We start from the raw sequence: 14,080 nt of genomic DNA, 5'->3' as shown, positions 1-14,080 counted from the left end.
AAAAATTATTAAATATACAATCTTTTGAATAAAATACATTTAAAAATAAAAATAAGTAAAGTGTAAACAATAATTATTTCCCCAAGAATTCATTTTAAATATAGTGGCGACACTGTGTCTCTCATAACAATGATGTTATCATTTAAGAATCCGTTACTATTCAAATAGTATCTTTTTATTATCCAATGAATTTAGTATAATGTTGTTAATATTCAACTTTTTTGTTGTGTACACGTAGATAATTCAATATTTTGTATTGCTTGTCATAGATTTATTTAATTAACCAATAACGCTATATTTTCATTGTGAAATCGTGTATTTTGATGGGAGTAACTATTTATTAGTAAATCATTATGGCTCCCACTTTGAATAATTCTAGAAAATCCTTGTCGTCAAAATCAGGCGCTAACAATAAAGAAAATTCTTTTTTACACAGTGTTAGCGAGTTTCACAGCAGAATCAGAAGAAGGGAATCAATACGAGTGAAATATAAGGTAAGTAATTATCACCTATACATTGATTGCTAGTTTTATTAATTATTAAATTTTACACATAATGAGTCTTATAGTTCAGTACATTTACTTAATAACAATAAATAAAGCATATTACCATTAAGGATATAGAAAAATTAAAACAATTATAGAGAAGATTACACGAATACTTCATATAATATGATATATAATTCAATAACTTTTTAATGTTCAGAAGTAATACATTTAATTTTAATTTCTACAATCTTTATAATTTTTATTTACAATGAAAAATAATAATTATAAATTAATACATTTTTTAGGTTATTTAACACGAAATGTACGTTATCGGATATTAATTATTCTTATCACAATTTGCCATAGATATAAACAATTATAATTCTTTGTTTTCATTCCTATGAATAACAATTAGCAATAAAGAAATAAACATATCATAATCCGTGTATTAGCTTAATCTTCCTTATGTAGCTATATTTATTGATCATATTTATTTCATTATTAATATAATTAAATATATAAAAATCTTATTTATAATTAATAGACATTTTGTATTCTATAGATAATCTTTAAAGTTTTCGTAACTTTTTTAAGCATTTTGTAATTTAAATTTTATTTTTTATAATTATTATATTTACTTAATGTATTGCAGCTTGTTAATAACCTCTGTAAATGTAAGAAATATTGGATTTTTTATTTTTTTTTTTTTAATAATATTGATTTTTAAAATTAACATTACCTTATAGATGGATAAAAAAAAGTAGGAAAATTAAAATGACTCTTAAGAATGTCCCTCTTTTCATGGCTTTAATATAATTTATCTATAGGCTAGATTTACATTATATTGTGACATTATCCTTAATTTTAAAGTAATTTAAAGTAATTTAAATTAAATAAAAGAAATTTCTAAGTTTTGTAGAATATTTATTTAGAATATTATAATAATGAGAAATGTACTTGGTCGTTATTAAATCATCATTGCGTGATAATATACAGTATGCTTTATGTAAAACTATGTATGAAAAACCATAATCTGTGACTAATATATTTTATCTTTTGCTATAATTAATATTAACTTATAATGTAACAGTCGAATAAATAATAATTTATTTAAAATATTACCTATTTAAAAAAAAGTGACAATTTTTTTCATTATTTTTACAAAGAAAATAAATGTTTAAGATTAATAATATCATATTGTAAATGCTTATAATCAATGCTAATCGTATTAAAAATTATTTATGTTTATTTAAAACAATTCTGATGTATTAATTTTATCGACATTTTAACATTGATATTTTATCTGAAGTTGTTAAGCCAATTTGGTAAATTCTTATAGAATATCATATATAATAGATATGAGACTAAAAATATATTAAGTAATAAATTATACAACATTTATTTTTAATGTAATATTTTTTTTTTTTTTTTTTTAATCAATTTTCAATCCGATCGTAAAAAAAAGGCTAGTGTATAGTAGTACCAATACGTGATAATTTTTCAATGTTAGAATCACGCTTATAGTCATTGAAGCACGTTTCCCTCTTTTTATGACTACATTATATTCTATCTACTCAGATGGATTGAATACCTATACTTCCAGACGTAGTGTCGAAATTTAAATGCAACGCACGATAATGTTTATTTCATTGATCATTCAATTATAGATACAGTTATAGCTCATGTATAGGTTACTCAACTTACGTTATACTGGTCTAAATGTTTTCGAAAATAATTTTTTGACGATTATTATTTTCGGTATTCTAAAATTTGATTTTTTTCAAGTTTTTCTTTATTAACCGGCTCTTGATTTAAAAAGATACAAAATTTTGATGTAAATTTAGAATGTACCGTGTACAAGTAGTAACCGAAGATTCTGCAAGCTATTACCAAGATAAGAACATTGAATCTATTATTAATGTATTTGAGGAAATGAAAATTAACTGTGAAAATTGTGTTTAATTATGTTAAATATAATTCTACAGCAATAATATGTATTTATATCGTATTTATATGTGTAATTGATCTGAATTATTTTCTGTACCAATAAACGATTTGGTATTATAATTTTTAATTAGAAAAAATTGTTTAAATACGATTAAGCCATTGGTTTTATTAGAATTAAAAAAACTATTTTAAACAAATTCCTTGATGTATAATAAAATATTTATCTTATCTTTTTACCTATTTATATTTACCGATTATTTATTTTTAAAATATATTGTATCATTTTAAATATAATTGAAAAAGAAAAAAAAACTTGTAATTACAAACTAATTTTATTTATTTATAAAATATTTTGGTTTGGTTTGTTATTTGGTATAAATCAACCGATTTTTATTTTTATACTATTTTATTCGCTAAACAAAATTTTAAAAAGATTTTTTGTTGAATAAATATTATTCATTTCATACTTTGGTATGTTTTAGTGTTGTAATTTGTAAGAAACGATTAAATATTATTAATAATCGTAACTTTATAATTAGTTAAAACGATGATGTTAATATTATGTACATTGTATAATATATTTTACATTCACGTTTAATGGATTATTAAATTTTAATAATTAGTACTTCTAAGTTACAAAAATATTTGCTGTTCGTAAAAGTTATTTCGCAAATTAAAAACTATATTAAGTATAGACGTTATAATTCTCAAATTATTTATAACTTATGTGCATTTCATTTTATGAGTATTTTGTGTTGTTCATAAAAATAATGAACAGTTTAGTATACTATTAATAATTTGATACAATTTATAAGGACATAATTGGTATCTTAAATTTTGTTATGATTAGGTATCCCATTACGATATATATAGCATGAAATAGAGTATATTTTTAACTCTGAAGTTCAAAGCTTTTTACGTTTTTCTTACAGCATTATAGTAAAGTAGCTGTCGTATTAGTTATGTTTTATGTAAACTCCAAGTATACCATATATTTTGATATTTTTTTTAATTTAGTTGAATATTTAATTTCTATTTTTTCTTCATATTGTAAACTGTTCTTTGGTCATGTACTTAAATTTAATAAGGAGGTATCTATTCACGTGTCAATAATTACATGTATGTGCGTATTAATTAATTTAGTCAATGCATGTTTAAATTGTTTTATTTGATATATTTTTAGTTAATTGTTATTTGGTGGTCAAGATATTATCATTTACACTTTTATTGTTTTTGACGTGGAGGTATATAAAAATATTTTTAATAATATTGAAATAATTGTAAATTAAATTTTTACGTGTTATTAAAAGGCAATTAGTCTAAAGGTATCTACAGACCAAGCAACATTTTTTTGGCAATATGTATCCTATCAAGTGGTAATAAGTTTATGGATACATGTCAACATCGGGCGGCATGGTATCAAAGAAATTTGTGGCTTATTGTTTGTATCTGTGTTGTCCATTCTAAATGGAAAATAGATATTTTTTGAGATTTTAGGAGCTGCCCTATACAGACAGTTTTTAAAATCATATTTCGCTAGCATAGGTAACGAAATTACAAAATGAACAGCCATCGTTTAAACATAATTTCGAAACCATAGCTTATCCCATATTTTAAAAATTGTCTCTGCTACCATCTTTTACTTTTTTTTAACATGGGCAGCCAGTGACGCAACTAGGGGTAGGGTTTGGGGGTTGTACCCTCACTCCCGAAAATTTTCTGAGATTTTTACCGATTCTACGTAGGAAAAAAATGATTTATCTTGAACATGCGAAACGGCTGATTGATATGAAATATGAATATTATTCGTATTATAATTGATAACAATAATAACATGACGATATGGAACCTTTTTTAACGTTCCGTTCACTTTAAAACATCAATAACCTTGCTACTACGATTTCTCGATAGTCTATTGTATAATACTTTTTTTTTGTGGTATTTAAATATGAAATATAAGTTAAACAGTTTAATTTGTAATTTAAATATTTTACTCATAAACTTAATCTTACTTCCTTATCCTTACCAAACACCTGCAGAAAATGCTTATTTTTTCCAAATTCACAACCCCCAGATATAATGATGAACGCAATACTAGCACTAGTAGTAGCAGTTGTCTGGTCCATTTAAGTATTAATTTACCTCCTTTAACTTGTTAACTAATAAACAACAACTTTTAATAACTCCTCAACAGACGGATGTGGATTCATAAATATTATTTCGATTTTGACATGTATCTGTATCCAATAAATTTTTTGCCAACACTCGACAATATGTTCTTAACAAAATGTTGCTTAGTCTGTACGAGTAGTTATAGTCTGTACATGCCTTTAAGCAAAATTAATAATGGGTCACCATAAACAAATAAAAACACGCTGATAAATTATAACAGATATAAAAAATAGTCTTTTATTTACATATAACTATCTAACATATTCGTGGGTTTTCTTTGTAGCTCTATAAGTATATATTGGTTAATATAAATTCAAAACATTTGTGGGTAGCAAGTTGCAAATACAATCTGTATAAAATTAACCCTTCACTACTAATAAACATTTAAAAGTGGATATTCTTTGATTTAACGATACTATTCATAAAAAAAAAAAAGGTTGACTTCAGACAATAAAATTATGTACCTTTTTAGATTACACATAAATATGAAATTAAAATTATTGAAATATATCAGTTATAATTTGATCAATAGTATATTTATAATTACGTATATTATATAGAATAAAGGTGTTCTATAAATTATGAAGTATGAATATAAATATAATATGTATTATATTATATTTCCAGTAAAACACATAAAATTCGAAACAATGTATAACTTTTTTTTTTTTTTTTGCGAATTGTAACTGTAGAAAATATTGTTAAATAAAATCAAAGATATATTTGTGTGTTTTATAACGTGAATGTGAATGAAACGAGGATTTTTTTCCCATGATGCGAATTTTTTCATCTGTGTACATGATTTCAATTAGGATTGCTTCAAAAATCACCCAATAAAGAATAAAATATAGAATATAAGTTCTAGTTGGTACTTTTTTTTAATTTCTAAACAAATTCGAATAACTGAGATAAAAAAGATAAATATCCAAAAAACTTCAACTTAGTTCGAAATTCTAACCCTCAACGTCTATTAATCTGTGAATATTTTTTCTGTGTTTTTGTATATGATTTAAACCAAAAGGATTGCTCCAATTATCATAATCATATGAGATTTCTGATAGTAAATGTTGTATAGTGGGTATATATATACTAATACTTATACTAATTTTCCAACTGTTTGTTTTAATAATTGTAATAAACTGACAATATGTTATAAAATACAGCAACATTTACAATATACCTAATAGTTTTCGACGAAATGGAATTTTTGTTTTCATCATAACTCAAAAAATAAAATTGTAGAAACAAGAAATCGTATTATATTTGCTATTGCAATTAAAAAAATATTTAATTCTTTTTTACCGTTTGTATATTCAATACAAAGTAGTTTAAGTTTTTCTTGCATCTTTACATATTTTGGTTTTTTTTCGTGGTGGATCCAATGTTCCCAACTCTCTTTGTGTTATTAATGTATTATTAATGTTAAATGAGATTTAATAATGAACAATGTATTTAAATAAAAAATAAATGAAAAAATTAAGTACAGTTATACAGATATTTATAATTTATTTTTATTTGGATATTTTAACCTTGGATATTTTAGTACAGGATATTTTGTCCTAGATTCATTATTTGCTTATTCCCAAACTGCCTCGTTGAAAAAGGTTTTATGAACATGTATATTCCTAAATAGCTCCCGATAAAAAAGGTTTCACGAATACGTAAATTTCTTAACGGCTCAGGTAGTCGACAAAAAAATTTAAAAAATTAAATACTGTAAAAATCTACATTCTATATTTAAAGTTGATTTCTCAGGAGCGTCAAAATTGCCAATGCTTGCGTGTATGATGTCGTTCCTACATGTCTCGTATATTATTAATATCTAGACCGCGGATTATATGCATTTGCATATCTGCTTATGCAATTGCATATAATCGCCTTTTTTTTTACCAAAGACCCATATTTCATTGATTCGTGATGTAAATAGCATATAATCGTATTTTTATATAAGAAACACATTGATTAAATGTCTTAAAACAAATACTATATAGATATATAGCACATAATAACCGAATTAATTGACCAGATGAGTTTCTACTGCCATCGTTAAATATAAATACTAAATCGAGTTTTCTATAAGATATCATTTAATCGTTTGCACAAGCCATGTTCGAACAAAATAAATTCATATTTCTTTTAGAGCGTACGCTTTTCAGTCTCATTTTCGTAATACACCAAAACGTACACGTTAAAATATTAATTTATTTAATAAGATGCCTCCTATTAAAAATACACGTATTCATGTTTGGATAAATGAATATCCAGACACGTTTACTACTGACGGAAAGGTTGTGTACTGCCAGATATGTGAGAAAAAAATCCCGTGTTCAAAGAAGTTTCAAATTGTCCAGCATATACGTACAGCAACTCATATAGCAGCCTCCGAAAAGAAAAGTAAGACAACCCATATTTCTGGTAGCCAGGTGCTTATATCACAGTCTCGTACTAACAGTATGACATGCAAGGATAATTTCAGCAATGATTTATGCAAAGCATTAATAGCGAGTAACATTCCTTCTTAAAAACTAAGTAATCTGAAATTCCGTAGTTTTCTAAAAAAATATTGCACGAATCAAAACATACCAGACGAATCCACTTTACGAAAAAATTACATTATAGACGTTTATAGAAATGTCTTGGAAAAAATTAGAAGTGATATTGAAAAAAGCATAATTTGGATTTCGGTATTTGAGACTACAGATTCGTGTGAGCGTTATATTGTGAATTTATTTATTGAAAAATTATCCCTAGAACCTTCTCCCGTATATCTTATTGTTTCTAAAGCACTTGAAAAAGTCAATCATTCAACTATAGCTCGGTTCATAAACGATAGTATCACCGCATTTGTTGTCGATACTTCTATTGATGAGATAGCCTGTGTTTTTATTTCTGATGCAGCTCCATACATGACGAAAGCTGGAGTAGCCCTCAAAACTTTCTACCCAAACTTGATCCACGTAACTTGCTTTGCTCATACTGTTCACCGCTTTGCTGAAAAATGAGTTTTTGGAGAAATGAGTTATTATGCGATGGGGTACTTGGATCAAAAGTGCTTCCTTCTATTTCATGGAAATAAAAGGGGTAATCAACCAATTTAAAAGTTCTGGCGCTTTATTAATTCATGATGTCAAGAAAGCATTTGAAACTCCGTCGATACAACACAATTTAAATCTGATTTATACACATTTTTCTAAAATACCAGAACTAATTACAAGTTTAGAATCAAGAAATTTGCTACTACACAATTCATTAAAAGTTATGGAGGAATTATTGACAACAATGTCTGAACTGCCTGACGTATTTTCAGAAAAAATCAGAAAAAAGATTACTCGGTTACTGAAGGAAAATCTTGGCTATGATTCCCTAAATATGATCGACACTTACATTAATGGCACAAGTACTGTACTGCATAACACAATAACGGGTAACATGGCTTCTAAGTTTAAATACTGTCCTGTAATGTCCTGTGATGTTGAACGGTCATTTTCTGCATTTAAATTTATTTTGAATGACAAGCGTCATAGTTTTACAATGGACCACTTGGAGCAACATTTTGTAATATACTGCTATGAGAACTATAATAGTTTTAAATAAATACACATAAATCTTATATAATAATTATTAATTATAATATATTTCCATCATTTTTCTGTATTTATTTTTTAAAATTTAATTTATAGTGCATATTTTAACATAGTCAATGCATATTTCTGTATTTTATGATGCATATAATAGAGTATTTTCACTACATATAATCCGCAGTCTATTAATATCTAATCGATAATGTGTATTCTGTTAATGGCTATTTATCAATATTGACAGTAATAAGTGTATTAAATTTGTACATATAGGCCTACATTATAGTCGGAAACAATTTTGATGTTATTTTATTTTATTTATACCTACAATTTTCTTACATTTTTTTCTATTTTTTAATGATAAAATAGTATATTATTTCATTATAATTTAATTTACAATATCAAATAAACGAGCCTTTTATTTTATAATTTTTATAATTTAAATAGAATATAACCTTTAAAAAAAAAAACACCAAAACATTTTTAACTAGACCTCATTTGAAACAATCCTAAGTCTGTATGAAGTGGAAAGGAATTTGTGTGGTAAAAAAATCAGAGTCATTTGGGAATTTTCCTTTTGGTACAATGGTAGCCGTTTGGAAATTCATCTTTTTATAAAACGAGATCCTCATGAGCTACGTCTCGCTACATTTGTGTTTAATTTTTATTCTAAAGTTTAATTAATAATACTTAATTTTTGAAAGAAAATTCTAAGTAAAAAAAAAAAAAACACTTGGATATTACATAATTGAAATGTTGACAAAATTAAATATTTCAACGGATATATTAAAAAATAATAGATAAAATAAATAACAATAATATAATAAAATAATAAAATAATTTATTTCAAAATATTTTAATAAATTTTGTGTTATTAATAGGTACTAAACATTTCGGATTTCTATTTTTTTTGCGAAAGCTAGAGTATTAAAAGTTAAACCTTAATTACAGATATTTAGTTTTTTCTACTACATTAATCATCTTTAGAAATATAAACTGATCCACTCAGTCTTTTTCATTCAGAATTGCTTTTTCGAAAGTAATGATACATAAAATGAGGTGATACTACATAATTATTTATAGTATAACTCGCTTAAGACGCTTTCCCGCATAAGACGCTGTTTTCCGTTGGTCCCTAGACTTTTCCATTTAGTCAATGTAAAAACTACTCGTTAAGACGCTCAGTTATTCTCTATCTAATCGTATAAGATGTTCTTTTGTTTATCAGATTACGATAAAGTGCACTAATCGTGTTAAAATAAAAAAAAGACATTTTACATGTTTATGAATACTCATCCTATTTATCGTACTTTATTGTTTTATTTTATCATATTACCTACAGTATCTTAAAGAGTAGGTACGTATTTCATCGTATTATGAGGTTTAAGACAATTATGAAGAAAATTCTGAATATCCAATATCGACTCCTTCAATTACTGCTGATTTACAACACCTATCTGAAATTCAAAAAATAATGTCTTTTATCAAAAATTCTGATGAAATGTTAGGTTATATTAAAAAAATACAAAAAAAAAAAATGTTGCTGAAACAAATTACGAGCATTAAAATTATTTTATCTTTACTTGGTTTGTATCCAAAATGAATATCTTTTTATTTTATTTTTTTTTTTTTGCACAAATAGGCTAACTATTTTGGCCCTTCGAGGTTTGCTGTCTTGAAATTTTTATTCTATTAAACTTATTAAAAAGATGGAATTTTGATTTTTATCTTTGTACTAAAATTAAATAATTACATATACTTATAGTCAAATTCCACAGACCCCGTTTTATAGAAACGGACCCCTAGGAGGCCATGACCCACACTTTAAGAAACATTAATATTAAGAAAATTAGTAACTTTATTCTGATTTTTTAATAACTATATCTTATTAAAATATAATTTAAACTTAAATTTTAAGTTCATAAAATAACAAAAAAAAAATTGTTATTTGTATGCATATACCTAGTAAAAGTTAACGAACGCACCAATAAAGAATAATACTAACATCCAATGTTAAATTGTATTTATACATTTCTTTTTTTTACACCAATTCATCAATCAATTAACAAAAACACTATTTTGTAGACTAATAGTGACATTTTTTAATAGGAAAATTATATTTTCTAAAAAAATTATATCCGTACTTATTTTCAATTAAAAATAGATAAATCGTAATGGCTCAACTAAATAACATATAATAAATCGCACAATGATTTATTTTTCTACCGAGATATGTATCTGATTTAGGATAGATAACTATGTACAATTAATTCAATATACAGAAAAAATTAGAAAATGGTAAACAATTTGATCGGTATTCTTACAGTTACATTACGATCAATTATTTTTACTACTCTACAATTTTATTTTACATTATTTTCCGTACTCTATTTTTTAATTTATTTATTATATGGTCTATATTTTCTACTTTGTTACGTTAAATAAATATTTTTCTCCATTAATTATTTCTGTGTTAAGTGGATTATGAACTGAATGCAGCGTTTGACATTATTACATAATTTTTGACTAACTAGTACATTACTTAAGTACGTTTTTTTTTCAAAAATTTATCCGCATTAATAAGTTTGTTTTTTTTAGATTTATTAATAAAAGCTAATAAAAAAAGGGCGAAAAAAACTTGCTCTTAAATCAAAACTTATTTTAATAACTTATTTGTTATTTAATATTGTTTTAATTTATATTTGTTAATGCAATTTTGTGAAAAAAAAACTTTAAATTTATTGATCGAAAATGTTATGAAAACTATGTAAGGAATAAATAATTGTATCCATATCAGTTAATGTTATAAGAATTTATTAAGTGAAGAAAATTAAATTTTTAAGAAATGTCCTTGGGTATAATCTTGACTAGTGTGAACGACACGTGTGCGTTTTCTCTTTTCCGAACAGAGTTTTCATCTTCAAATTCTTTTATGTGTTAGATAATAATATGATCTATACAGACAATAGTAGCATTAGCCGAGTGATAGTCTATGACAATTTATATTAGAGTCCACTGACCGCCTGTGGTTAGCAAAGAAACTTCTGTGTGAATTTTAAAACTATATTTAAGAACTACCATACTAGTTTTATAAATTTAAAATATATTTAAAGTATTTTTAAATATTAATAACTAATTACTTGTATTGATTTACATGAATTAAATGTCTATAAATCAGTGTTTAAAATGTAAATAATTTAAATACATAATATCCTATACAATATAAATAATAGTTTAAATTCACATAGGTATCTCTTCTGAACTTTATATTAATATTGATAAATTGTGATAAAAATAATATTTAAATGGAATTAAATAATACTTTAAAATTATTGTACATTATTTTTTTAAGTAACTAATTAATATTGTATTAATTGCATCAATAAATTTTGTTTTATGTGATTTTTTAAATATAATTATTTTTAATACCATATTAGTATGTTAATAAATTTCAACACTAAGATTAGTTATAAAACATATAAAATATACATTATTGATTATTCAACTGTTGTGTATGACAACATCGAAAATGTTATTGTTATTCAATTTGATGAATGTCGCAACTGTTATAACGTTTTAACGTTTGTAATCCAATTAGAATATTCAATCTAGTATGTAATGCAATTTTGAAATTATTTTTCCTGCATTAGCACACCTCGATGTCTTTATTTTTAAATGTTGTCTTTATATTTGTCAAACAATAGATGCGTGCTAATTATTTTAAATTCTATACGAAGTGAATAATATATTAATTTTACAATGCCGTTTTTATTTTTTTTTAAGTTTTCTATTTTAAGTTTGGAAATTTCAGATATAGTATATCTGCATCATAAGGTAGGGTAATTTCATAAAATCAAACATATGTATACCGAAAATAATTTAGTTTAGAAAATAATTTTGAATTTACCTTATTGGAATTTTTTTCATTAAAACAATAATTGTCATTAATTATTAATGTGATTCTGTCTTTTTGACGTAATTAAGTAAATTTCTCTTGTATGTTATTTAAATTGATAAAAAAATTTCTATTACGCAAATTATAATAATGTAATGCTATAAATTATTACATAATGTGTTCTTACTATTAATACTTGTTTAAAATTATTTTTATTGTTGATCTTTAAGTTAGAACTTAAATTATGTTAATCATTACAATTCTTAGAGAAAATATTTGTTTTCTATTAATTGAATAATATACATATCTTTAAATACCATTAGTATGTATTTCTTATTTTTATATTCTTTCTATTGTGATAATTTTTGAGTAGGCTATGCATATTGAATAGTATATTCTTATAAAATCTTTTTATTCTAATATTCCCCTCGCACTGTTTTTTGTTAAGAATTTTTTTTTTGTTGCATCCGGGTTTTTATAATTGTTGTGGTTGTTTAATTGTTTGAAATTTCTGACGTATTATTATATTTACAGTGATATTTAAGTTTGAAATAAGATTTTTCTTAAGCTTTAAAAATACAAATACAAATCATCCACTATATGTATATTATATAAAACAACTGATTGCGGCTTACAAATATTACAAGTTAGTATGTAGTTACTATGCAGTAGGTTTAATTTTTATTTTGTGACTATCAAAATGTTTCATAATTACGTCAAAATACTGTATATAATCAAGCCAATTTATATTAACTCTGATAATATTATCCATATCAAATATTTTAACATTATTTTTTTCTTATATTGGTTTTCAAAAATTATATTTTTTTTTTAAGTAAAATATTTTAAATTTACTTTTTTGAATAAGTACTAAAAAAAAAATTATTTTAAATACAGTTTCATTAATAGAAAACATAAATTATTTGCTAAGTAATGATTACGGCTTAAATTTAATATTATTTCAGTTAATTGCTAGAACTTTAACTTATACGACACAAAACTTCAGTTGTAATCATTATAAATTACTCTAGATTTTGTTGTATTATTAAGTATTCGTATTACATATTTATACATTTTATTCCTAATTTAATTTTACATTTTGTCATTACTCAAGTTCGTCATGTAAGCTGAAAAACCTTTAGCGTCCAGTTTAATAATATGAAATACTATAATTATAGTCTAAACATTTATGAACATTAATATTATATTTTGCCATTGGCAACAAAACTGGATTTATAAAGATAAACAAATGGGGAGGACAATAGGGATTGTATATTACCCATAGGTAACTAAAAAGTTATATTAACTTATGGCAGAGGTTATTTCTAATTTAATATACTAAATTTACCAATTTCATTTTATTATATCGTTAAGAATAAAAACAAATTTATTTGTGCCTAATATGTCAATATGTGTTGAATCGTATTTATTAAAAAAAAAACACTTATTTTAATTTTATATATAACAAAAAAATTATACGAACATCTTATATCTTACATCTTATATCTCTAAATTCTCTAGGCAAAACAAGAGTGTCAAAGTTTTTTTGTAATTTATTAAAATAAACTTTATAATAAATTATATGTTTATGTTCAAATATAATTAAAATAAAAATCATCCATTTTCTATCACTAAAAAATTTTTTTCATAATTTATTTTAAACAGTTAATTATTACACTGTTGTGATTTTTTATAGCTCAGATTATTAAATTTAATAGAAACATTTTTGTAAAAGATACATTATACTATACAATTTGAAAAAAGAGTAAAACCTATGAGTCGTTTAAAGAATTTAAAATGTCCAAATATCTTATATATGTTGTTACTTTATATTAATAATAATACTTAACACATTTTGTAATATTATACAACCTAAGTTTTGGAAATATAGTTTATTGATGCTCACATGTGTTTGGGTTCTACGAAATAGTCGAAATATGACCGTAAGACACATTTAAGGTCAATACAAAACAAATACCGACATTTGCCAAATGTCAGCA

At 23.9% G+C, this 14,080-nt stretch overlaps 1 protein-coding gene across 1 annotated transcript in view; it reads left to right on the top strand.

Moving 5' to 3' along the window:
* The first annotated feature begins 190 nt into the window (after positions 1-190).
* The window catches only part of LOC112688030 (rhotekin-like), a 35,167-nt gene continuing 21,277 nt past the window's right edge, over positions 191-14,080 (top strand). The window contains exon 1 of the mRNA XM_025561042.1: positions 191-494. Within this exon, the coding sequence (XP_025416827.1) occupies positions 354-494 (141 nt within the window). The 5' untranslated portion in view covers positions 191-353. The remainder of the gene's footprint in view (positions 495-14,080) is intronic.

The sequence above is a fragment of the Sipha flava genome, unplaced genomic scaffold, assembly GCF_003268045.1.
Source record: "Sipha flava isolate LNK unplaced genomic scaffold, YSA_version1 36_pilon_pilon, whole genome shotgun sequence".
In the NCBI taxonomy this organism is placed as follows: Eukaryota; Metazoa; Arthropoda; class Insecta; order Hemiptera; family Aphididae; genus Sipha; species Sipha flava.
Note: the sequence above shows the minus strand (reverse complement) of the source record. Positions and strands in the feature narration are given on the sequence as shown.